Genomic DNA, 24,819 nt, shown 5'->3' with positions numbered 1-24,819 from the left:
GGCTGAGAGCCCTGGGCTGTTGAGCCTAGAGGAGAGCAGCCTGAGAGGGGATCTGAGTAATAGGATCTATGGGGGGCAAGAGGCTGGGGCCAGACTCTTCAGTGGTCTCCAGTGACAAGACATGGGGCAATGGGCACAGACTGCAACACAGGAAGCTCTGCCTTAACATGAGGCAAAGCTTCTTTGCTGTGAGGGTGCTGGAGTCCCAGACCAGGCTGCCCAAAGAGATTGTGGAGTTTCCTTCTCTGGAGGAGATTCCAAACCCCCCTGGACACTGTGATCCTGGGCAAGCTGCTGTGGGTGCCCCTGCTTTAGAAGGGAGGGTTGGGCTAGATGATCCCCAGAGGCCCTTTCCTACCATTCTGTGATTCAAAACACCTGTTTTCCATCAAAGGAACTAAAATGGCTCCTCTAGAAGCACAGCTACTGAGAGTTGGTGTGCTCCCAGCATTGCCCCAGAGGTCAGGGCTTTACTCCCAAGTTTAAATGTTCCCTCAGCCTACCAGAAAATGGACACTTGTTTTACCATTGCAAATCTTTTCACCTCACACATGGCACCACAGGAAGCAGCAGTGGGAAGAAGGCAATGGAGGTGTTTCAAGCAGAGAGGTAGCTGAGCAGAAGCTGTGGACCACACACACAGCAGTTTCCCTCCCCTGTACTCTGCACTGGTGAGGCCACCCCTCGAGTACTGGGTGCAGTTTTGGGCCCCTCACCACCAGGACATTGAGGTGCTGGAGTGTATCCAAAGAAAGGTAATGAAGCTGGTGAAGGGTCTGGAGAACAGCACACACCACACAGCTTTATAGGCACAGCCAGCACTCTCAGAGGCTGTCACTGCTTTCCATGGCCAAAGGCACATTCCACAGCCACTGCTTGCCTTACCCACAGCCACATTCCTCACTAAGCACACCTTGGGCAGCCCCTCCACCAACAGTGCAATGCCATTTTCTGCATAGATTCAGATTCACAGAATGGTTGGGGTTGGGGCTGGAAGGGACCTTAAAGATCATCTAGTTCCAAACCCCCTGCCACGGGCAGGGACACCTCCCACTAGCCCAGGTTGCTCAGGGCTGTGTCCAGCTCGACCTTGAACACCTCCAGGGAGGGGACATTCACAACCTCCTGGCCAACCTGTTCCAGTGTCTCCCCACCCTCACCAGAAAGAATTTCTTCCTAATCTCCAGCCTGAATCTGCCCTCCTCAAACTTCAACCCATTGCCACTCACCCTATCCCTGCAAGCCCCTGTAAAAAGTCCCTGCCCAGCTTTCTTGTAGCCCCCTTCAGGTACTGGAAAGCTGCTCTAAGGTCTCCCTGGAGCCTTTTCTTTTCCAGGCTGAACAGCTCCAACTCTCAGCCTGTTCCCACAGGGGAGGTGCTCCAGCCCTGCTCACACACTCTGGCCCCCCCTGACCTTCCACAGTAGGGCACAAACACTCTCTTCCTACCCAGGATGCCAGGCTGGCTCTAGTTTCCTCAACAGCATACTCTTTTAGGCAGCAGAAGCTGAGATTGCAAAGGCTCAGGTGAAACCTCAACATTCCAAGTTCTAACTTCTCATTCCCCACCAGCCCTGCTAGAAAGCATTGCACATGGCTGGTGTGGGTGCTCCCCCCCAGCCCCCTCCCCACATGCAGTAGTTCATTGTTGCCTCAATAGCAGATGCAGTTGCTTTCTTGTCAAAAAAAAAACAGGGTTTAAAGATGACTTCTTCCACTTGCCATAATCCATTGTGTGGGAGAAACAGACAGACAATATCACATTGTTCCCAGTACAACACTTTGAGCTGTACTTTCTGCTCTGAACACACTGAAACTCCACTTGAGGCTACAGCAATTTCCATGCAGGAGGCAAAGGAGAATCTTGTATCTGATCTAATACAGGATAAATCAATGTGCACTCATTTATTGCTTACAGCTCCCATCAGCTCAAGGAGAGACACTGTCCTAGAGTTTCAAGGCTATCCATACTGCCTTTGTGTATGGAAAACATACTTCAGACTGGGAGATGTTTTGAGAACTCAGGAGTTTGGGTGAGGGACAGGAAATCACTAAGCTCTGGCTGCTTCTTTTTCAGTGCATGATTTGGGGAGAGGTCAAGCAAGGATTGCATCCCCATGCTTTGCCTTCTGCAGGGATTCAGTCCAGATTAGTCATTCACCTCAGAGAGGTGCTGGGGAGCTTAATGAGAGTGTGCACAGCACACAGAGATTCTCAGATAAAAGAATGTGTACTAGGGAAGGGCAGCATCACGGTAATTAGCGTGGACTGAGGTAATGAAAATGCTTCTCTCTCTCTCCTTCAGCTGTGGGAGCTCGAAACAAAAACCACCCAGCACCACAGCCCTCGAATTTGCTGCCAGAAAACCACTGATACCACAGGGACCACATTTTGCTGGCTGTGGCCTGAAATCCCTGCAGGCTTCTGACCTTTTGCTGCTGCAGCAGCGAAGGGGAACTCCCTGGAAGCCGTGGACCCCAGCACAAGCCACAGAAGGCTGTGGTTTAATCTTCCTCCCCATGCAAGTCTTTTCTCCCATTAAGTGCTTAAGAGCTGTATGATTAGGGAGATTAATTTTTGCAGCTGGACATTTTCTTTAAGAATGTAATTTTCCACCCAGTTTTCTCATTTAGCTTTGCTTTGATTCCAGCCCCAAGACATTCACTCACCCAGGGGAGGAATCTTCTGCCAGGTTAGGAAAGGGATAGCCTGCTCTTGAGTCCTTTCTTCTTCACATCTGACTACTTATTTCAACCCAGTAACAGCACTTATTTCAACCCCAAAAGTCCCAATCTGCACAATTTCATTTGTCCAAGGGCCTGAATGTAACCAACTGGATCCCAAATCAAGCTCTTCTTACAAAAAAAACCCAACCCCAGCACAACAAACCCCCAAGCTCTGAGAGTTAACATCCTGAAACCACACAGAGCCACAGCCTTTAGTGAGGTGGTTGTGTCAGGTTGCAATAAGAGATTAAAACTCAGAGAGGTTCATTGATAGAGCAGCACAAAACTTCATCATTAGCCTTAGACATGTGACTGAACACAAGGGTGGTTTCAGGCACTTTGCCTCTCTCTTGGTGTCACCTGGGAAAAGGATGATGAGCCCTTCACTGCAAACAGTGCTAGCTGGGGGCACACCTAAAAAGTTTTGCTTTAAGCTGCCACTAAATCCCTCAGCCAGTGGTCTGGCATGGTAACAAGTGAGATGTTGCTCCAAGTTCTGCAGGAATGTTCTGAGGGCTGAGGCATAAGGAAGACAAAACCAGAAGGAAATAACCTCCTGACTTCCCTGCCCCTGTCCCTCTCCTGTAAAGGACTTCTTACCTTTTTCAGGGGGAAAGATTGTGTAAGTACCTGAAGGGGGCACCAGGAAAGCTGGGGAAGGGGCTTTTTACAAGGGCTTGCAGTGACAGGATGAGGGGGAATTGATTGAAGCTTGAGGAGGGCAGACTTAGACTGGAGATTAGAAAGAAATTCTTTCCAGTGAGGCTGGTGAGACACTGGAACAGGTTGGCCAGGGAGGTTGTGGCTGTCTCCTCCCTGGAGGTGTTCAAGGCCAGGCTGGATGAGGCCTTGTGCAACCTGGGCTAGTGGAAGGTGTCCCCACCCATGGCAGTGGGGGGTTGAAAGCTGGTTTGGGGCTGGTAGGGACCTTAAAGATCATCATTCTCTGAATCTGTGAACTTTCTGAGGAAAGCCACAGAATGGCACAGCTCTGTTAATGCCATTTCAGTCCTGAGCAGAGATGGGGAAGCAGAGCAGAGGGGGAACATTTGGATTCCTCAGAGCCTCCAGGAGGCACAACTTTTGTGCATTTCACAGTGGATTTGCTTTGCAGGCAGGGAGGCAAGCTGGGCCACATGCCCTGTTTCTCAAACAAGCTTACTCTGCCTTCCCCTGCTCTCTGCTAATTTAAGCTTCCCGCTTCTCAGAGATAAATGTGCCTTTCATGTTGTTCATTCCAGCCTTCCTCTTCTCATCCTCCACCCCAACCCACCAGCTTCAAAAGGCTTTGTATCACCCACTATCACTGGCATGGCATAAGCTTTCTATTTATTTTTCTCCTTCAGCAAATCCAACTTTACCAGTGATTAGCACAGGGAGCAAAATACCAGTGCCTCAATACCAAGAGACACTTCAGTTGGAGCATGCCAGGAAATGAATCCCCCCCCCCCCCCCCGCCCCAAACCACACAGTGATCTTTTAAGAAGCACAAAATTGGTCCCTAAACAGTTCCCCTGTATTTCAAGGGAATCAAGACTGTGGAATATTTTCACTTATTAATACACCCATGCTCATGCCTGTGCTTTAACACTGCTGTGCTGGCTTTAAGCACCTGGTAAAGCTCACACAGCTGCTTCTTTAAAGGGATGGGAGGCAGGGGGGAAGAGAAAGAGGAGAGCAGATTGATTAAAATTAGTCCCAAGAAAGCCTCTAAATACACCAGTGGGCAGAAGGAGCATCCTCTTTTCCACTTAGCTTCAAAATAGAGAGCTAAACTTTAGGAGATGAAGACACTACACAGCAGATTTGATGGAAGACTGATGCAGTAGAGCTTAGAGAAAGTCAAGTGGGCAGTTTAGTCAGGGATGTGTCTTGCAGGGGTGGGAGAGGAGGAGGGAGGAGGAGGAATTTTGATGGGCAGAAACTATCTACTGGCTCAGAAAGTCGAGAGAAGAAAATTAGAGGAACCCACGAGATTGCATGGGGGAAATCAAATCAGAGTCACAGAGGCAGTAGGGAATAGAGGTGCAATGTAGGGGGGGTGGAATAAAGGGATGCCAGGCAATGATTTACTTGATACAAAGGTTAAGCTTGTGGCAGTGAGGGCTTGAGCAGGATCACACGACCTGTGTGTATGCCTGCAATGTCAGCTGGAAGTCAAAGGGATGTGCTGAACAAAACTCCTCCAGCACATTCAGTGAGGTATAACATTAACCAGACACTTGCTGAGCATCTGCTGGCCCCATCTAATCTAGGGTAGGGTGATGGATATATTGCCTGAGAGGCACTGAGGAGTAAGCAATACTTCTGAGTAGAAGGGGTGGCTTTTGTTTTCACCCTCCCAACAATCCCAGGCTGGCTCTGTCGCACCAAATACCTGGGGCTGACAGGATATACTGTCTGCACTGTATACACTGAATATACATGGGCTAAAAGTACTCCAGGTTGTTTGGTAAGAGCACACTAAAGATGTTAAAAGGATTTATCAATGCCTGTTACTTTCCTTATTGAGAACTGAGGATGTAAAGCAGAAACAGGGAAAACACCACTTGCAAACGACAGAAGCTTTAGGGTGCTAGGGAAATGCTAAACGACATAACTGCAGCTGCTGCACCAAACAGCTCGGGCCAGTGGCACAGCACAGCAGACCGGTGCCAAGAGAAGGAGCCCTGGCCCAGTGTGCAGGGAAGGAGCTTTGAGGACAATGAGGTCACAGCTTATTGCATGGAAACCACAAACTACCCGTGCTAGAAACAGCGTTGGTAGGACCCGTCGATCCGGTGCCCCTCCGCCCCCTCAGTGTGACACTGTGAGTAAACGAGGCACACAATAAGCAACTTCCTGATCTGATTTTCTCAGGCAGCCACCGGGACGCTGGATGACAGCTCTGAGAGTTTCACGTCCTGGCAAGCACAAGATAGAGCAGCCACCATAAAGAGAGAAACAAGCGAGGCCACCGGAGCGGGCAGGAAACAAGGACAAAGTGATCTTACTTTCATTAGGCAGCTCCTCCCGATCCAGGTCAGCTAGAGGGGCTGAGGCGCCGCTTCCACCGTCCTCCAGGGTGAGGATGAGAGGAACGTCATCATCCATGCTCACAGCCATCCTGCCCCTGCTCTGAGAACTTCAAACAACGCTTTTTGTCAGTTCCACTTGTGAAACGCTTATGTCAAAAGCTCTCCCCAGAAAGTCTTCCATCAGGAGTGTCTTCCAGACAGAGCAACGCGGAGGTGCGGGCACCCATCCCTAGAGCCCCCAGTTCGGAACGGGGTGGAGTTGCTCGCTCCCGAAGCACAGCGCAAGAGCCTGGACTCCACAGCAGTTATTTATGCAGAAACTAAAGTCACAAAGTCAGGGCCTGGGCCGCTTCTTCCAGTCAGTGCCCAGCTCCCAGTACATCAGAGGAGCAAAAGTGCTTCTTGACAAACTCCTGACCACACAGCACAAGACGCAGGCGTGTGTGACGCATCCGGAGCCGGCATGCTGCTAAGTGCCACGGTCCCAGCGGGCTCGCTCCCCTGCCATGCCAAAACGCCGCGGTGTCAGGTAGGGCAAGAGAAGAAGAGGCCCGCGCGGAGCTCCTGTCGGCTCTGGGACGGGGTGAGGTCACTGCCTCAAAGTCACCGATTTCTTTGAAAGGGGGAGGAACAGAACAGCCGCGCAGGCCGCGGGCAGCGCTCCGCGGACGCTCCGCGCCCGGCGCCGCCACGCAGCTGTCACTCTCCCCGTCTCCCTCTGCGCAGGCCGCGGCGAGGGCAGGCAGAAGTCACGGCGGAGGCCGCATGTCCCCCAGCCACGGGCTGAGCGTGCCGCTGCCGAGCACCGGGCCCGGGGCAGTCGAGCCGCACAGACCCGCCGGGGCGCACCGAGGGCCGGGACTTCAGCCTTCGCGGCGGACCCTCACCACTGGGCAGCAAACAGAGCGGCTGCGGCTGGGCTCGTCCCGCGGCCTAGTAGAGACGGACACCGAGACGGGGCTGTCACCGCGCTGTGTGGGCCCCGGATCCCTTCCCGGACTTCCCCCAGTCCCGCCGCCCCCGGCCCGCGCAAACCAGCCCCGCCATCCCCCTCCTCTCCAGCTTCCGCGGCCCTTTCGGAGTGTTCGCAGGTGCCTCTCGCCCCCGGCAGCCCCTCACATCCGCGACCCGCAGGACCCTCCCACTCCGACCCCCGGCCCGGCCCGACCCCGCCGACCCGGCGCCCGCGGCCGCTGCGCCACCGCTCCTCAGCGCCCGGCGCGCGTGACCCCTCCCCTCCGCCGCTGATTGGCCGCCGCGGCGCGGGCCTCTCCCGGAGAGGCCGAGTCTCTCCCCCGCCCGCCAGTCCGCGCTCAGCGCCAGCTCTGCCCCGCCCACCCCCGGCCCGCTACCCCTCAGAGAGGAGCGGCATTATTCCCGCCCCCTCCTCCTTCTCCCTCCTGCACTTGGCCTCCTCGTTGGCCAATTGTGCTGCCTCTCCCACCAGACGGAGACGCTGATTGGTTCTAGACGGCGGTGGGCAGGCTCCCGGGGACCAGAGCGCGGGCTGCCATTGGCTGTGGCGGGACCCCCTCCGCGGGGTCAGAGGCGAGCGCCGCAGCAGCCTAGCAACGGCAGGACGCGGGCGGAGGGCAGCAGCTCTGAGCCAAGCGCAGCACACCCGGCACCGCTTTCCTGGGTTGGGCCTCGCCCCGAAAAGACCGTAGCTCTTTTCCCAGGCCCCAACAAGCTGGGTCAAGCCCGAAGGCTGAGGGGAAAAGAAGGGCCCTGAGGAAGGGCAGCCCGGCTCAAGGGGCAGGAGGTACAGCAGGAGCTGTGAAGGGTCAAGGGCCCCAGCAGTGAAACACTGACTCCTGAGATGGCAGGAGGACATCCATCTGTGATGAAGTGAAGATTGCCACGCTAAACGTGAGCGCTCCAGTGTACAGCGAGTTAACCTGTACCCCTGGTCCGGGCTGAGCCTTTCTCTGGCAGGCAGCCTGCTGAGCAGAGGCCCCAGGACAGCCCCTGTGAGCCCAGTCCAGCCTGAAAAAACCACCAGGCTCTGTTCAGAGGGCCTGACAGATTTTGCTACCAGCAGCAGTCCTGCCCATGTTATGAATGGGTAGCTCTGTCCAGTTGGAGGATCGCCCTTGCTCCCAGAGCAGAGGTGTCCAGGTTGTCTTAAGTGACCAACACCTCTGCAAACAAGCTTTTCTTCTACCCACCAGCTGCCTCACTATGCCCTCCATTTCCCAGTAGTATTTCTTCTTTGTGTTACCATCCAGGGCTGGATTTACAAGGAGGACAACGTGATGAGAGAGCTCAAAAACAGCTTCCAAGAGCTGGCCAAATGTCTCAGAAAACCTGCAGCCTACAGACCCAGCTGGAAACAGCAAAATATCACAAATGAGAGCTGAGGACTTCCCTGAACTAGCTACAGACAAGACTCTCAGCACCTAAGGACACAAGTCAATACAAGTATTGGATCACTGGGAATCAGTACTAGTTCTCAGAAGGGTACTGCAGGAGGAGATTAAAACTGTCCCAGTGCCATTAGGTCAGGCTGCTGTCTGCTTTGGGCAATTACTTGGCTCCTGCCAGCTCCTGGCAGGGTGCAGATGCTGTCTTTCAGAGTCCATCACAATGCTCTGCTGATTTCAATGGAAAGCAGCCCTGTAACCACACAGTTGCAACCACCATGCAAGCAGCTCACTCACAGGACTGCCTTTTCTCCCCAGCCACTGAATCAGCTCTGAAACCCCCTCTGCAAAGCTGTGCCAGTCTGGGGAGGCTGCACATGAGCCAACATGCAGGGCAGTGAAGCTGCCAGGGATAGGGTGAGGTAAGTGTTGAGAAACAAGGGAGCTGGTATGAGGTAAGCAAACTTCTTAGTGCTTGCACATAAAGCCATCTTTTACAGTCATTTGTAGCACCCAGGGCTGGGCACAGCTAATTTTGGAAGCTAAGCAGTCCCCAGATTGGTTGGTACTTTTTGCTGAGAGGCAGAAGAAGAGGACTCAGGGTTGAGCCAAAGATGCAGGGTGTGGTTTATCCCAGTGATGAGCAGACAGAAAAATGAGGAATAAGAGCAGCAGCAGGTAGGAGTCCTAGCTGTGAGCCAGGCTCAGTATCTACAGCTCTCACCTGAGTCATGACAGGGGACAGGGCAAATCTGGAGCTAGAAAACAACTGAACATTTCCCTCACCTCATTTTATTCACACTCAATGTTTGCTCCACACAAGCCCTGGGCTCCTATGGGCAGGCCAGCCCACAGCAGCAGTGGAGCACCTTTACTCTTGTGCTGGGCTGCACAGCTCTGTTAGAACAGGAGGACAGGGCAGTGGTAAAGCATCAAACACACATGACAAAAGCAGCATGGAATCCAAGCAACCCATTTATACCCAAAGCTATATATTAACCAACATTGTCCTTGTGGTTTAAATAGCAAGGAAGAGCCAAGTCTGTCCTCCTTACAGCCTGGAAGCCCTCTGTGACACCTTGGGTCAGTGTGGGACAGGAAATAGCATGGCTGAGGCAATGGCCTCTAGTTTCTCTTGATTCCTTGGAGCCTGAACACAGCAGTGGGGGTAACCTGGTCACCCTGACCATACCAACCCCTGACAACTTGCCAGATTAAAATCTCTCTTCATTTTGAAAAGCTTCAGCTCTCCAGCACTCCAGTACTGCACTGTGGGTCCCTGCAGCTTAGATTTTGGGGCAGTTACTCCAGTTTGCTGATGAGTCACCTCACTGGATCTGACTCAGCCACCTGCTGCTAGGGAACAGGGCTCTGCTTTCCTCTCAATCCTTAACCCTCTTGTCTCCATCTAGTGTCCAAATCACACTTCGGTTTCTCTCCAAGCCCCCAGAGACCCGCAGGCTTAACAGCTGGCATCTCACTGTGTCAATACCCAAATTAAGCTGCACAGGCTGTCAGCATCCCCCAACACCTCCTCCAAGAAGGCCTTAATTGCTTTCATGGCCCTACAGTTTTTACCCAGCTGGAGAGAAGCTGCTGGAGTGCTGCAATGCAAAGGGCAGTCAGGAGCCTGAATGCTTGGTGCTCATCATGAGGATCCTCAGCTTCTCAAGCTATTAATATCTCAGGTTGTTCCTGCTCCCTATTTGCCAGGGTGCCCAAGCCCCAGAACTGCTGGCTCTCTGAACCCTCCTCTTCTGTCTGGCTCACTCAAACACTGGGCAAGGAATAAAACCACTGCTGAGTGCCACCAAAACTGCCTGTCCCTTCTGAAGGTAGAGACAACCTGGCTCTTCCCACACTCCCCTGAGTTCACAGTGTGTTACAGCACCAGTGATAGAACCTGGTTCTCAGCAAAGCACTCAGCTCAGGCTCAGCCCCATCCAAACCACACAGATGTGGCCTTTCCTTCAGAGCAGTGGCAAAGCAGGATCTAACCTCTGCATGCCTTAATCAGAGTCTCCACTGGTGGATGGGGGCTGTCTGCAATGCAGGGAAGCTTCAAAGGAGCTGGTATTTGGACCTGGCACCTCTTCAGAAGTCCCCTTCAGGCACATTTTCTCTCTCTTTTTTTAGCCCCTTTGGGAAGGCTCAGTTCAGCAGCCAGAGGCAACTGTACCCAGATTTGGGACAGCTAAGAGGATGCCTCCATAGGGGTATGCAGGGACAACCTGCTGATGGCCCTCAAGCCTGCAGCAACTGGTAGCTGCTGTCTTGCCAAGCACTTCATGCTGCTTGCACTAAGGAAAGGGCTTGGCCCCAAGGGAGAAACACACTGTGCTTACCTGCTGGTCCTGGACTGAGGAGCAGTACTGAGTGTGGCAGAAGAACAATCAGGACACGAAGGAAACAGCCATGACCTGTGCTGTGCTGTCACCTGCATCCAGAAAAGCTGCTTGCTGCAGACCCTCCTCACATTGAAGGCAAAGCAAAAGGAAGAGGGCAAGAAGGCCAAGAAATAAGCACAACATCCATCCTGTGCCCACCATTCTTTCCTCCCAGCAAGGCTGCTTGCTCCCCCCTGGGGCTCAGCTGATGACAAGCATTGGCTCTGAGAGCACTTGCACCAAGGCCCAAGCCTACCAAGGAGCAAGCCTGCCAGGGCTGGCTGTCACAGAGAGCAGACATCAGAGCAGTGGCATGACAACACATCTCACCATTTCAGGTGGAGCTCTGCTGCCACGCAAGAGGCAAGGAATATCCTTTCTTGCCAACAGGACTAGAGCAGCAGTGCAGGCTCCTGGCTGGCCTTCCCAGTTCAGTGCCCTTGCTTGGTGTGCTGGAGATGGTCACAGCACAACCCTGCTGCCGCTCCAGGTGGCAGCAAAAGCACTTCTGGGGGCAGAGCAAGGCCCTTAACCCGGCTCAGTCTGTCCTTGGGTGAACTTGAGAGAACCTTTCCCTTTATGTGGGAGGAAGTTAAACTCCCAGTGACTCCTGCTCTCCCTCACCTCAGAAGCTTGTCACTGCAGCCTCCTGTCTCAGGGGAGCAGTGACATGGGGTGCAAACACTAAGTGACCCACCTGTGGTCTGTATCTCTGCTCTTTCCCACCTCAGGAATGGAAACTGAGGAGCTGCTTTGCTCTGACAGTGTTTGGGGACACGAGCTGTGCCTGCACCACACAGCAGCACCACACACAGTACCCCAGCAGGTTTGCCTTGGATCATTTATTTGGTGACAGGCACCTCACAACCCTCAGTACAACCACGGCACTACACATCCACACAGCACTTCCTCATCACCAAAGCTGCTAAAACCCCTTTGGCAGATCCTTGTCTGTCACAAACTCCATCCAGCCTGGGGGGATCCCACCACCAGCAGGAAGCAGCAGGGCGCTGCCATTCCTCACCTCTGTGCTCATCCTCCCTTCTTCCCTGCCAAAGGAGACTACCAAAGCATCGAGGGAACAGAGCAAGGCCAGCAGAAAGACACCAAGAGAGGGAGAGCTGGAGCACACATCCCATGTGCAGAAGCTGAGGAGATGGGGATCACTCAGTCTGGAGAAGGGAAGGTTTTGGGGAGCCTCAGAGAAGCCTCCCAATGACCTGCAAAAGCAGAGGAGACCGTGAGGATTGAGCCAAGCTCTGTGCTCAGGTGCAGAATGAGAGGACAAACTGAAACAAGAAAGGTTCCTGCTGGGTACAAAGGGAAACACTTTACCCCAAGGACAGCCAAGTGGTGAAGGGTTGTGTAGCTTCTGTCATTGAGAGCTTCCACCTCCTGACCAGATAAAGCCCTGCCTGCTCCCACAACTCACCCCCCTCCAACAGGAGGCTGGCCTACAGACCCCCTGCAGTCAAATAAATTCTGTGACTGTGCACAACAGGTAGGCCAAAGCAGGACTCCTCTCTCCACAAGTGGTTAATGGAGATTCCTGTCAGGGCTCTCAGACCCTAACTCCCCATGCCAGCCTTTCCTGGGATCTCCACCACTGCTCCCTCCTGTGACTCCCACCCAAGCTCAGGGCCTGCCTGCCTGTCCCCCCACAGGGCTATGCTGCAAGTGTACCTGAACCTGTGCTGTAGGCAACCCTGCCTCCTGCTGTTCCAACTTCCTGGACAGAAGGAACCTAACTTGTTTCCACACCTTATCACAACCACTGGACAGTCAGTGGAAGCAGCTGTTGCCACCAAGCCTGCCCTGCTCCAGTGCTGTGGTCACCTCTAGTTCCATGCTCATCTTCCTAGAAACCACAGCATTCCCATCCTTTGTTTGCAGCCATGGGAGGTCCCAGGGTCCCCCAGAACTCACTCACCAGGAGATTAAGCCCCAGCTCAGGCAGGTTAAGGCTGTAGTTAGATCCAGAAGGGCATTTGGTTTCATTTCCAAGGAGGCCTGGGTTTGCAGCCACCCGCTGCCGAGGAGTTCCTGTCCAGAGGAGGTCTGGACATGCTTTTGGACCGACCCCTCATCAGAGCTCCTTGGGGGGTCACAGGGGCTGTCAGAGGCCTCTGCTTTTTACACATTTCTGTCTTGGGACTGTGTGAAGTCAGGCAGAGCCCACCTGAGGGGGTGTTCAGCCGGCTGAGAGACTGAGAACGTCCTCTGCCAGGAGCACTTTGGCCTTTGGAGCTAGAATCGGGACGCTTCCCGACGCAGGACTTGTCCTCCCGGCCCCCTGGGGAGCCCGCAGCTGCCGGGGCGGCGGGGGCGGGTGGGTGGACGGCTCGCAGCGGAGTCTCCCGGCAGCGGGGCGCCGGGCTGCGCTGGGGGGCAGGCGGGGGGCTCCAGAGCAGCGAATGGAGCTTGGCTACATCTTCCTTCCTCAGCCAGGGAGCTGCCCAGGCCGGACCCGCGGGCTTGGCACCAAACAGGGACTCGTCGCAGAAGGACGGGGTGTGGCTCCTCAACCTGCGCGGGCAGGAGAGAAACCGAGCGCTGGTTAAAGAAAGCGGGCAGCGGCAGCACCGAGACCCCCACGGCTCCCCGCTGGGGTGCTGCGGGCGGGCAGAGCCTCGCGGGTCGGCGCAGAGAAGTTCCGGGGCCAGCCCAGCCCAGCCCAGCCCGGCCCGTCCGTCCCGAGAGCTGCCGCCCGCCCGAGAGCTGCTGCCCGCCCGCCCGAGAGCTGCCGCTGCCCGCCCGAGAGCCGCTGCTGGCAGGAGCCAGCACCCTCCGGCACCCCGCGGCCGCTGGCGCTCAGCGAGCCCCCAGACCCCCGGGGCTGCGGGCCGGCGCCGCCGCTCACCTGCACTTACTCCTTGGCCGGGGCTCGCCGCGCCCGGGACCTGCCGGTGCCGCCGCTGCCGCCCAGGGAGGCGCGAATCCGGGCGGCTCCGGGCGGGCCCCCGCGGGGCTGCCGAAGAGCGACTCGTCCACGAAGGAGGCCCGCGCCCGGCGCGCGCCCCGGCCCCGGGCCCGGCCCGCTCGCGGCAGCGCGGGAGCAGCGGCGGAACCGCCGCCCGGTACCGGCCCGCCCGCCCGCATGGCCCCGGGACGGGGACGGTCCGAGGCCGCCCCTTCCGCTCCCGGCACCACGTGCTTCCGCCGCCACCGACATGGCGCCGCCGCGCGCCCGCCGCCAGCCCCGGGGAGCGCCGGTACGGGGGGGGGAGGGGGGCGGCGGGGGAAGTGGTTGGGACCGGAGAGAGGCCTCGAGGGGGGTGCCACCGGTGTCACCGATCCCCGCGTGGCGGTGTTCCCATCGCGCCTAGTGCCGCTGTCCCGTGTGCCCGGAACCGGTGTGCCGGTCCCCATGTGCCAGTGCCCCTCCTCACTGTGCCCGGTACCGCTGCCCCCGATCCCCGTGTGCCAGTGCCCCTCCTCACTGTGCCCGGTACCGGTGTGCCGGTCCCCATGTGCCAGCGCCCCTCCTCACTGTGCCCGGTACCGCTGCCCCCGATCCCCATGTGCCAGTGCCCCTCCTCACTGTGCCCGGTACCGCTGCCCCCGATCCCCATGTGCCAGTGCCCTTCCTCACTGTGCCCGGTACCGGTGTGCCGGTCCCCATGTGCCGGTGCCCCTCCTCACTGTGCCCGGTACCGCTGCCCCCCATCCCCATGTGCCAGTGCCCCTCCTCACTGTGCCCGGTACCGGTGTGCCGGTCCCCATGTGCCGGTGCCCCTCCTCACTGTGCCCGGTACCGCTGCCCCCCATCCCCATGTGCCAGTGCCCCTCCTCACTGTGCCCGGTACCGCTGCCCCCCATCCCCATGTGCCAGTGCCCCTCCTCACTGTGCCCGGTACCGGTGTGCCGGTCCCCATGTGCCAGTGCCCCTCCTCACTGTGCCCGGTACCGCTGCCCCCCATCCCCATGTGCCAGTGCCCCTCCTCACTGTGCCCGGTACCGGTGTGCCGGTCCCCATGTGCCAGCGCCCCTCCTCACTGTGCCCGGTACCGCTGCCCCCCATCCCCATGTGCCAGTGCCCCTCCTCACTGTGCCCGGTACCGGTGCCCCCGATCCCCGTGTGCCAGTGCCCCTCCTCACTGTGCCCGGTACCGCTGCCCCCCATCCCCATGTGCCAGTGCCCCTCCTCACTGTGCCCGGTACCGGTGTGCCGGTCCCCATGTGCCAGCGCCCCTCCTCACTGTGCCCGGTACCGCTGCCCCCCATCCCCATGTGCCAGTGCCCCTCCTCACTGTGCCCGGTACCGGTGCCCCCGATCCCCGTGTGCCAGTGCCCCTCCTCACTGTGCCCGGTACCGCTGCCCCCGATCCCTGTGTGCCAGTGCCCCTCCTCACTGTGCCCGGTACCGCCGCCCCCGATCCCCATGTGCCAGTGTCCCCACTGCACAGTGTCGGTGTCCCCGGCTCCCACGTTGCAGTGTCCCCACTTTGCCCAGTGCCAGCGTTCCGGTCCGGTCCCCATGTGCCAGTACTGTGCCCAGCATCAGTGACCCCAGTGCTCATGTCTGCCGTACCGCTATCCCCAGCCCCCGAACGCTGCTGGTCCCCGTGTACCAGCGCCCCTGGCACTGGTGTCCCTGTGTACTGCTGTCCCCCAAACCAGTATCCCCAGTCCTCGTGTACCACAATCCCCGTATGTGCTGGTGCCTCCCGTGTCAGTCTCCAGTACCGCTGTCCCCAGCACTGGTGTCCCTTTCTGTCACTGCAGTCACATCCCTGCTGTCCCCAGGTCCCTGTGCCACCATTGCCTGCCTTCCCCACTGCCAAGGAGGATGATGGTGATGGTGATGATGCTGACACCGAGCTGGACACGCGGGCCATGGTGCGGGCCCAGAACCAGAAGAAGAAGAAATCCGGGGGCTTCCAGTCCATGGGTCTGTGCAGGGCAGGGGGCAGCTGCCCCTGGGGTGGAGACTGTCCCCCTGCCCACGTCCCCTCACTGTCCCTGTCCCCACAGGCCTCAGCTACCCTGTCTTCAAGGGCATCATGAAGAAGGGCTACAAAGTGCCCACACCCATCCAGAGGAAGGTGAGCGGTGTGACCCCTGCCCCGGGGGTTGGTGGCGGGACGGTGACGGTGACGGTGAGGCGGTGCCTTGCAGACCATCCCGGCCATCCTGCGCGGGCGGGACGTGGTGGCCATGGCGCGGACGGGCAGCGGGAAGACGGCCTGCTTCCTCATCCCCATGTTCGAGCGGCTGAAGGCACCCAGCCAGGCGGGGGCACGGGCCCTTGTCCTCTCTCCCACCCGCGAGCTGGCCCTGCAGACCCTGAAGTTCACCAAAGAGGTACGGAGGGACAATGGGAGCATGGCTGGAGGGACGGCTGGGACAAAGGGTTTGTTTCTAAGGCACCCCTGGTGCGTGTCTTTTTCACCCTGCAGCTGGGCAAGTTTACAGGCCTGAAAACAGCCCTGATCCTGGGAGGAGACAAGTAAGCTATCCCCTTGTCCCCACCAGGCCCCACTCCCCTAAAGCCTCCCCAAAACCTGTCAAGGGGCTCAGCTGCCCTGTGCCACCTGGCACCACCCCAGCCTCTGTCCCTTCTCGCAGGATGGAAGACCAGTTTGCTGCCCTGCATGAGAACCCTGACATGTGAGTAGGGCACAGGGAAAGGACACATGGCAGGGAAATGAGCCCCAAGAGCCACCCACCACCTGGGTATCACTGGTGCTTACGTTCAGAGTGCCTGATGGATGTGTCCTGGTGTCCCCTGGGAGCATCTTCCAGTGTTCCCTATGGGAAATAAGGGGGTCTCTATTGGCTCTTCTTTGGCTCAGATTTGTGACCTGCACCCTGGATGGTGTGGGGACACCCCCCCTGCCCTGCCTGGTCCTATCGCCAGCTCTGTCCCCACAGAATCATCGCCACGCCTGGGCGCCTGGTGCACGTGATGGTGGAGATGAAGCTGAAGCTGCACACCATGGAGTACGTCGTGTTCGACGAGGCTGACAGGTCAGCAGAGCGCAGGGGGGTCCCCCTGTGAGGGGTGGCCAATGGTGGGACCGAGGGGTCCTGGGAGGTGGCATCAGTGGGTGTGGAGGCACCAAAGAGGTGCTGCCACGTCCCACATGCACTCTCTGCAGGCTCTTCGAGATGGGCTTTGCAGAGCAGCTCCAGGAGATCATCGCCCGCCTCCCAGACTCCCACCAGACCGTCCTCTTCTCTGCCACGCTGCCCAAGCTGCTCGTGGAGTTTGCCCGAGCTGGTGAGGAGCCTGGGGCAGGTGGTGGCTGTGGGGCTGGACCTGGGGGAGCTTGGGGATGGGGATGCAGCATGGCTCCGTAACTGGGCTGAGCCCAGGCCGGGCAGAACTGAGCTGGGTCGAGGCTGGGCCAAGTGGGTGCCCCATGCCAAGGGGTGGGAGCGGTGCCAGTGGCACATCCCATGTGTGACCCCTGTGTGTCACCCTGTCCCACAGGTCTTACCGAGCCAATGCTGGTCCGCCTGGATGTGGAGTCTAAGCTCAGTGAGCAGCTCAAGGTGAGAGGGGCCCGGAGGGCTCAAAACAGGCTTTGTGCCCCTCACTCTCTGCAAGCCACCCTGGGGCTCCATGCATGCAAAGAGGGGACAGGGGGTGACAGCATCTGGTGTGGGGATGTCAAGAGCCTGATCTCTGCCCTCCCTTTGCAGCTGGCTTTCTTCCACGTGCGTGGGGACGACAAACCAGCCGTGCTGCTCCACCTGCTCCGGAATGTGGTGAAACCCCAGGACCAGACAGTCGTCTTTGTGGCCACCAAGCACCACACAGAGTATCTCAAGGAGGCAAGTGGCATTTGAAGGTGCCCAGTATGTGCCTTTGCCAAAGGGTGGGCATCCAGGGGTGCCTAAGACCCCTTCCCAGACTCACCTGGGGTCTGTGCTTTAGTCTCTGCCTCTGTTTGCCAGTAGATGTGATCATGGAGATGCTGCCTCTGCCTACCCCCTCAGTCAGGGGAGAGCACAGTGGGATTTTGGGGGTCCAAGTGGGCACCCGGAGGTCTCAGGGGCCCTGGGGAGCCCTGTTCTGTGGTTGAGGGCACAGGCCCAGGTGGGATCTGATCTGTCCTTGCCACTCCCCAGCTGCTGACAGCACAGGGCATCCGCTGCACGCACATCTACAGCTCGCTGGACCAGACTGCCCGCAAGATCAACATCGCCAAGTTCTCCCAGGGCAAGTGCCCGGTGCTGCTGGTCACCGACGTGGCTGCCCGCGGCCTCGACATCCCCATGCTGGACAACGTCATCAACTTCAGCTTCCCTGCCAAGGCCAAGCTCTTCTTGCATCGTGTCGGTGGGTGCCGGTGCCCCTTGCAGGGGCCCTTGCAACCTGGGGGTTCCTCAGGGTGACAGGGAGGATGTGAGTGGGCTGTTCCTTGTCCCCACATTTTCCTGTCACTGTGTCCTGCTGGGCTGGCACTGGTGCCACTACCTTGGTGGTGGTACATTTGGGACAGGAGGTTGCTGTGTTGTGACATCAGGACACAGACTAGGGAAAAAGCAGGGGCAGGAATGTCCTTGATCTCCCAACTCTGGCCTGTGGGGGCCGAACTGGTGCCTCCCCTTTGCCCCCTTCCCCAGTGACCCAGGGCCAGCCACACTCACCTCAAACACCATGTGTGGGCTCCCAGGGGCAGGCTGGAGTGGCACTGGGTCTGGTTTCCCACTCTCCTTCTCCCCACGTCAGGTCGTGTGGCCAGAGCTGGACGGAGTGGCACTGCCTACTCACTGGTGGCTCCTGATGAGATGCCCTACGTCTTTGACCTCCACCTCTTCCTGGGGCGCCCACTTGTCCTTGCTGGTGCCCAGGAGATGCCCACCGGTAAGGCAGAGCTAGCCATAGGTATTGGGGTGGCTGCATGTCCAAGCTGGGACGCTGGGGGTAGATACAGAGGGGCAATGTGCTCTCATTACTGGGGTGCAGCTGGGGAAGATGGAGTTCTGGGGGGCTCCTACATGCCGCCTGTGCTGGGGATGCTGATGTAACACCACAGTGCTGCCCATGGCTGTTAGCTCCTGGCTTGCTGCCCACTGCAAGGCTGGGTGCCAGCCGGGTGACACGGTGTCCCCCGGGCTGCAGATGCTGGTGGGGTCCTGGGCCGTGTCCCCCAGAGCCTGGTGGACGATGAGGAGTGCCTGCTGCTGACGGACCACGAGAGCTCGCTGGAGCTGCGCAGCCTGCGCCGCGTGGCCGACAACGCCCAGAAGCAGTACCTGCGCTCCCGGCCCGGCCCCGCGCCCGAGTCCATCAAGAGGGCGAAGGACCTGGATGTGTCCCAGCTGGGCATCCACCCACTCTTCAGTGAGTGCCAGAGGACACCGAGGGAGGGGACCCTCCTCCCTTTGCTGAAGAGCTGATCTGTGCCTCTCTCCCTGTTCTCCTTCTCCAGGCTCTCGCTTCGAGGACACGGAGCTGGAGAGGCTGAAGTTAGTGGACAGCATTAAGTCCTACAAGTCCAAGGCGGTGAGTTGAGACCCATCTGTGGGCATGAGGCGGCTGGGCAGGGCTGGGAGGGGAGGTCCATGTGGCTGGATGTGCAGCTCACTGGGGCTCCCGCTGCCATCCTGGGAGCAGACCATCTTTGAGATCAACTCCACGTCCCGGACGCTGGCCAGCACCGTGATGCGCTCCAAGCGGCGCCACGACCACGCTGTCATTGAGAAGTACCAGCGCGGGCAGCAGGAGAAGCGGGCAGCAGCTCTCAAAGGGCAGGGGCTGGCAACAGCACCCCCTGGGCCCGAGGAGGGTGGAGAAGGAGAAGAGGAAGATCTCCAGGTAATAGGGCAGGGATAGGGGCTTTGCTGTGGGAGCTGAAAGATAGCTTCAGCCAGGTGCTGGTAGCACTGGGGAGCCCAGGCCGTGCCCAGGCTCAGGGGCTGGTGCAGTGACTAGTTGGCAGATGTGGCTCTCCCAGCCCCTCCACCATCCCCTTCTAGGATGTGTTCTCCACTGTGGTGGGCCAGAAGCGAAAACAGGGCCCAGGGGGAGAAGGCAGCCCCAGGAAAAAGCGTCAGCAGCCCACACAGCAGGACGAGGACTTCTACATCCCCTACAGGCCTAAGGACTTTGAGAGTGAGAGGGGGTGAGTGCAGCAGGGCTCCCACTGCTGCTCTTCCCTGGCCTGTGCCAGGGGCAGGGCTCTCACCACCCAATCTTCTCAGGCTGAGCGTGGGTGGCGAGGGCAGCGCCTTCGAGCAGCAGGCAGCCGGAGCTGTCCTGGATCTCATGGGCGATGAGAACCACAACCTCAACAAGAGCAGGCAGCTGCTGAAGTGGTGAGTGGGGTCTGGCCATGGGCTCAGGAGGGGAACTGGGGCTGGGGATCGCATTGCCTGGTCCTACTGCCCTCTGCTTGCTCACAGGGACCGCAAGAAGAAGCGATTCGTGGGGCAGACCGGCCAGGAGGAGAAGAAGAAGGTGCGGACGGAGAGCGGGCGCTACATCAGCAGCTCCTACAAGAACAACCTGTATCCTGCCCTGTGAGAGCTGGGGTGAGGGGCAGCGGGGCTGCACCTGCTGCCCTGCTCCTAGGGATCAATCCCACACCAGGGCACTGGCCTGGGGAGGGAGACTGGTCATGGTGGGTCAAGTGATGGGGAAGGAAACTGGTCTTGGTGGATTAAGTGATGGGGAAGGAGACTGGTCATGGTGGGTTGAGTGATGGGGAAGGAGACTGGTCATGGTGGGTTGAGTGATGGGGAAGGAGACTGGTCATGGTGGGTTGAGTGATGGGGAAGGAGACTGGTCATGGTGGGTCGAGTGATGGGAAGGAGACTGGTCATGGTGGGTCAAGTGATGGGAAGGAGACTGGTCATGGTGGGTCGAGTGATGGGAAGGAGACTGGTCATGGTGGGTCGAGTGATGGGGAAGGAGACTGGTCATGGTGGGTCAAGTGATGGGAAGGAGACTGGTCATGGTGGGTCGAGTGATGGGAAGGAGACTGGTCATGGTGGGTCGAGTGATGGGGAAGGAGACTGGTCATGGTGGGTCGAGTGATGGGAAGGAGACTGGTCATGGTGGGTCGAGTGATGGGAAGGAGACTGGTCATGGTGGGTCGAGTGATGGGGCATCAAGTGAGGGGCAGTCACTGCAGGTTCCCTTAACCCACCCCACCCCAGCTATGAAAAGTGGAAGCAGAAGTACAAGGTTGACGAGCGTGATGAAGATGAGGAAGGCACACGCAGCAGGGAGCAGTTCAGGGGGAAGCACAGGCATGGGCACGGTGAGTACCTGGAGCAGGCAACAGAGTCCCCCCCGTTATCCTCCCCCCCCAGCTCTGTCCTCCCAGCTGAGCCTGGCGGTGTCCCCTGCCGTTAGCAGGGCCGGGGCAGGCCGCAGGCCAGGGCAAGGTGCGCTCGGAGCTGAGGAACAAGCAGCAGATCCTGAAGCGGCGCAAGAGGGCAGCCAAGCAGCGCTTCCTGCAGAGCGGCGGCCTGAAGCGCCTGAAGGCCAGGAACCGGCAGCGGGTGCAGGAGCTGCGGCAGATGGCCTTCGGCCGCCGCCTGGGAGGCGCCAAGAAGGGCAAGCTGAGGAAGAAGGTGTAGGGGAAGGGGGTGTGCCCCAGGGGCTTCCCACGCCCCCGGGTTGGGAAGGAGATGGTAAATATTTGGTTGATTTTTTTGCATCCTCGCTGTCCTCTGTTCTTCTGCAAGTGTCGTGCTGAGGGCAGCTGTCCCTCCTTGTGCCACCTTAAACAAGCAGGTCCTGCAGGTCCACAGCAGGGTTATATTTTGTCAGGAAACACCTCTGGAGGTGCCTGAAGACAGGCAGTAGTTCCCCCTTCCTGCACCGCAGCCAGGTCCCAGTGCCTGGTGTGCCCTTTGAGGAGGCTATGCCAGGGGGTGAGGCTCTGGCCCTGTGCCAGTGTGGTACCATTCCAGCACATCCTCTGTGCTGCTGCCATCCACATCAGCTCTTGTCATGGGGGTTTCCAGAAGTGGTAGGGAGCAGCATCCACCCCCAGAGTGGTCCTGGGCCCCAGCACTGGCTGTGGCAGCCACTCCCCAGCCCCAGTAGCCTCTGGGGACTACTTCTGGTTCAGGGGCACCCTGGTACCCCTGTGGTGGCGATAGGCAAGCGTCAGGGACGTGGCTCCAGCTGCTTGGGGCACAGCTCAGCACAGATGGCAGCCAGGTCCTGCATGCAAAACAGCACCTGTGGAGACAGGGAGCTTGAGTGCCACAGCCTTCCAGGATGTGACTGTCCCTGTGCCCCCTCCAGCCCTACCACCCAGGGCAGGGCGTCGTGCTGACCATGTCCAGCTGGGCTTCAGTGTCCTCCAAAGCTGTGTCTGCAGGGACCTCAAGGCATGTAGTAGTGAGCTGGAAGAGGTTCAGCACTGCCAGCTTGATGTGGCCCAGCAGCAGGGTCTCCTGGGTGGCTGTGCTCTGGACATGGGCCCAGCAGGACTCCTGGGCAACAGCAACAGAAAGCCCTGGGCCCCACAGCCACTGCCCCAGATCCCCTGCACCCCTCCTGCCAGCACAGGGGGTCCTGGCAGTCCTGGCTGTGTGTCTCCCACTATGCCCAGCTGCTGCTGTTGCTTTCTGGGCACATCAGGAACCCCAGCTCAGCCCAGGGGGTGCAGCCTTTCTTACCACCACCACTGTGTTGGGCATCTCCCCTCTGCAGCATGCTCAGGGTCCATACTGCTGCCCCTTTCACTGGGGAGATCCTTGGGCACCCCATGTCACCCCTTACCCTCTGAAGCACATCATGGGGGGCAGCCTCCAGGGATGCATGGAGCTGAGGCACCTCGCTGCTGGTGCTCAGGAGCTTGCTGTCAACCTCCTCCTGGTGCTGTGCCCAGCCCGGGGCCAGCTGCTCCTGCTCAGCTTCTGCCTCTCGTGCCAGGGTTGCCCACAGTCTCACCAGTGCCTCGAAATGGGCCACCATGGCTGGGACATCCTGGAACTGGGCAGCAGGAAGGGGGTTAGGAGGCTGCAGCAGTGGTGTTGGGGCTGCTGCCCTGGACAGGGCTGACCTCTGACCAGGGGCGGGGGGACATGGAGCGTGGCACCCTCACGCTCACCTGCCCTGTCCTGCTCAGCACAGCCTGCAGGCAGTCACCAAAGCCCTGGAGGCTCTGCAGGCGCAGGGCCAGGTGGTCCCTGTGCTGCAGCAGCCCCTGGAGCTCCTGGCACAGGCGGGCAGCCTTGGCACCCTGCTCTGCTGCCCGCGCCCGTTCCTTGTCCGCGCGCTGCAGCGCCTGCTCCTGCCTTGCCGCCAAGCCCTATGGCATGGGGATGGGGTCAGCAGGGCACTGATGCCAGCCTGAGCCCAGCCCCTGCCCTGGCACCTTGAGGAAGGCATCATCATCCTGGTGCTGCCTTTCCCTCTGGCCCAGCTGCTGCCAGTGCTGTGCCAGTTGCTCCATCCTCTGCTGAAATTCCTGCAGGGCCACAGGACCCCTGGGTGCTGAGGGCATTGCCCCAGCCCAGTGCACCCGAGCTGGGGACAGCTGCCAGCCCATGAACAGCTGGAGATGTGCCTGCCAGCTGTTATCTCCCATGGCATGCCACAGCCAGGGCTGCAGCCCCCAGCAAGGGGGCATGTGGAGTGGCTGGGGGCTGTCCTTACCTCCTGTTGTCTCTGCAGTGCCTGCTCCACCTCTGCCACCTCCCTCCTCTTCATCAGCAAGCGTGTGGAGGGCAGCAGGGTGGCACCAGCCCACGCTGGCACCGTCCTGCTGTGGGTCATGTGGAACTTCTTGTGTCTGGGTGGGGAGAGCTCAGGTGGGGGCATTAGCCACTGTGGCATGGCTGGGCCCCCCCAGGGACCACCACTGCTTGCCAGGACCTGGCCCTCTCTGCCCTCATCCACCTTCCCTCCATCTGGAGTGGAGGGTGGCATCCTGGAGGAGGACAAGTCACAGCACAACCTCAGCTTTCTGGTGAGACTCTGGGGGATCTCCCTGCCTCCTCCCCGCTCCTCATTTCCAAAGGTGGCAGCAGGAGCTGTGTGGAAGCCACCCAGGAGTACATCAGGCAGCATGTTGGCACCCAGGTGTCCTGCCATCTCTGGATGGTGTGCAGGTGGAGATGGAGCCCTGGCACCCCACCACCCTCTCCTCCGTGGCTGCCCCTGCTGGGGACACACCACAGCCCTTTGCCTAGGCACCCAACACCCACACAGCAGTGCCCACCCTGGCAGTGGCACCACGGGGGTCCAGCAATGGGACCATGAACAGCCCACTGGGGACAGGGGGCGCTGACCCCAGGGCCGAGCCCTCACTCCCCGGGAGCCCAGGTGCCCACCCCGCGGGGAGGACAAGGGGGGAGCCTCACTCACAGCAGCTGCAGCTTGCCTCGGAGAGCCCTGCGCAGATGCTGCTCCATGCCGAAGGCCTCTCGCCCGGTGCCACCTCCCTGTGCCCGCAGGAGGTGGAGGAGCTGGGTGAGGGCAGCCGGGGTGGCGGCAGCACAACACTGTTGCCAGGGCAGCCGGAGGCTCCCGCGCCTGCCTGGGACTTGGCTGCCAGCACTGCCTGCGAGGGAGGGGTGCTGGGCACCGAGGCTCCTCCTCCTCAAGGACAGCTTGCAGGCTGGTCCTGCCACAGCCCTCTGCCCACACCCTGTTCCCCAGCCCCTCAGAACCCTCTGTTCAGGCTCCACACCCCTTCAGGGTGGCACAGCCAGGCCCCAGACACTGCCTCGCAGTGCTCAGCTCCTCCCCATTGCCCCAGCTCTCCTGCATCTCACACTGGCCTTATCCTCATCCCAGGAAGGGCTCAGACCCCAACCCCCTCACCCACAGTGCATGTGCTGCATGTCCCCACATGCCCCAGGAGTGCTCCTCTCCTCCTCCTGTCCTCAGGCCCCCTTCATTCTCCCTCTGTGTGTGCTCCCACCCCACCACTGCCCTCTGCACGCAGGTCTCTTGTACCCTCACTTCTCCACCACAGGCATTCTTTCACACCCCACTTCACACAGCTTATTCCTCTGTTCCCCTTGCAGAGCACTCTGCTCCCACCCTGCTGTTGGACCATCCCCACCCACACAGGCTGATGCTGATCTGCTCCAGCTCCCTCTCTGCACTCAGATCTCTCTGCACACATGATCCCTCCCCACCACCCCTGACTGCCTTCTCAATCCCTCCCCTTGCCCCTACAGGGTGCTCAGACCTGCCTTGTCCCTCTACCCCCTCCTGCATGCTCTGGCCCTTCTGTTACCCACCCTCCACAGCTGTCCTAATCCCCTCCCTGGAGATCCTGCTCCCCTCATCCCCTCCTTGTCTAAGCTCCCTGCACACTCTCCATCACCACCAGGCGTCCCCCTCCAAACCACACTGTGAGGCACAGATCAGCTCCCAGCTTGGACACAGAGCAACATT

General features: G+C 59.1%; 4 protein-coding genes across 6 annotated transcripts in view; 1 reads left to right on the top strand and 3 right to left on the bottom strand.

Annotated features, from left to right (window-relative positions):
* The window catches only part of TPCN1 (two pore segment channel 1), a 59,197-nt gene extending 53,303 nt beyond the window's left edge, over window positions 1–5,894 (bottom strand). Inside the window, exon 1 of the mRNA XM_068161770.1 lies at window positions 5,720–5,894. Coding sequence (XP_068017871.1) covers window positions 5,720–5,831 — 112 coding nt within the window. The 5' untranslated portion in view covers window positions 5,832–5,894. The remainder of the gene's footprint in view (window positions 1–5,719) is intronic.
* Window positions 5,895–11,625: 5,731 nt separating this feature from the next.
* On the bottom strand, window positions 11,626–13,616 carry RITA1 (RBPJ interacting and tubulin associated 1). The gene is made up of 3 exons (XM_068161787.1): window positions 13,354–13,616; window positions 12,424–13,019; window positions 11,626–11,713 (listed from the first exon to the last, which is right to left on the bottom strand). The coding sequence occupies exons 1-2, from the start codon at window positions 13,590–13,592 to the stop codon at window positions 12,488–12,490; spliced, it is 771 nt and encodes a 256-aa protein (XP_068017888.1). The 5' UTR covers window positions 13,593–13,616; the 3' UTR covers window positions 11,626–11,713; window positions 12,424–12,487.
* On the top strand, window positions 13,612–21,112 carry DDX54 (DEAD-box helicase 54). 2 transcript variants are annotated; one of them, XM_068161769.1, is made up of 20 exons: window positions 13,612–13,705; window positions 15,240–15,384; window positions 15,468–15,538; window positions 15,612–15,797; window positions 15,893–15,942; window positions 16,062–16,103; window positions 16,368–16,463; window positions 16,595–16,716; window positions 16,930–16,991; window positions 17,142–17,273; window positions 17,571–17,781; window positions 18,175–18,309; window positions 18,568–18,789; window positions 18,878–18,951; window positions 19,063–19,263; window positions 19,425–19,570; window positions 19,650–19,763; window positions 19,851–19,955; window positions 20,607–20,710; window positions 20,809–21,112. In XM_068161769.1, the coding sequence occupies exons 1-20, from the start codon at window positions 13,664–13,666 to the stop codon at window positions 21,030–21,032; spliced, it is 2,484 nt and encodes an 827-aa protein (XP_068017870.1). In that variant the 5' UTR covers window positions 13,612–13,663; the 3' UTR covers window positions 21,033–21,112. The 2 variants fall into 2 exon arrangements, with proteins under 2 accessions (XP_068017870.1, XP_068017869.1); XM_068161768.1 differs by having other exon boundaries at window positions 20,806–21,112.
* On the bottom strand, window positions 21,072–23,891 carry CFAP73 (cilia and flagella associated protein 73). Of its 2 annotated transcripts, XM_068161785.1 has the most exons (7): window positions 23,779–23,891; window positions 23,052–23,444; window positions 22,787–22,905; window positions 22,520–22,720; window positions 22,189–22,401; window positions 21,741–21,899; window positions 21,072–21,642 (listed from the first exon to the last, which is right to left on the bottom strand). In XM_068161785.1, exons 2-7 carry the CDS (start codon window positions 23,338–23,340, stop codon window positions 21,568–21,570), a joined length of 1,056 nt encoding a protein of 351 aa, XP_068017886.1. In that variant the 5' UTR covers window positions 23,341–23,444; window positions 23,779–23,891; the 3' UTR covers window positions 21,072–21,567. The 2 variants fall into 2 exon arrangements, with proteins under 2 accessions (XP_068017886.1, XP_068017885.1); XM_068161784.1 differs by lacking the exons at window positions 21,072–21,642; window positions 21,741–21,899 and having other exon boundaries at window positions 21,943–22,401; window positions 22,787–22,879; window positions 23,068–23,444.
* Window positions 23,892–24,819: the final 928 nt, after the last annotated feature.

The sequence above is a fragment of the Melanerpes formicivorus genome, unplaced genomic scaffold (genome assembly GCF_026170545.1).
Source record: "Melanerpes formicivorus ecotype bairdi unplaced genomic scaffold, bMelFor1.0.p_v2 SCAF_60, whole genome shotgun sequence".
Classification (NCBI taxonomy): domain Eukaryota; kingdom Metazoa; phylum Chordata; class Aves; order Piciformes; family Picidae; genus Melanerpes; species Melanerpes formicivorus.
The sequence above is the reverse complement of the archived record's forward strand: the minus strand, read 5'-3'. Positions and strand labels throughout refer to the sequence as shown.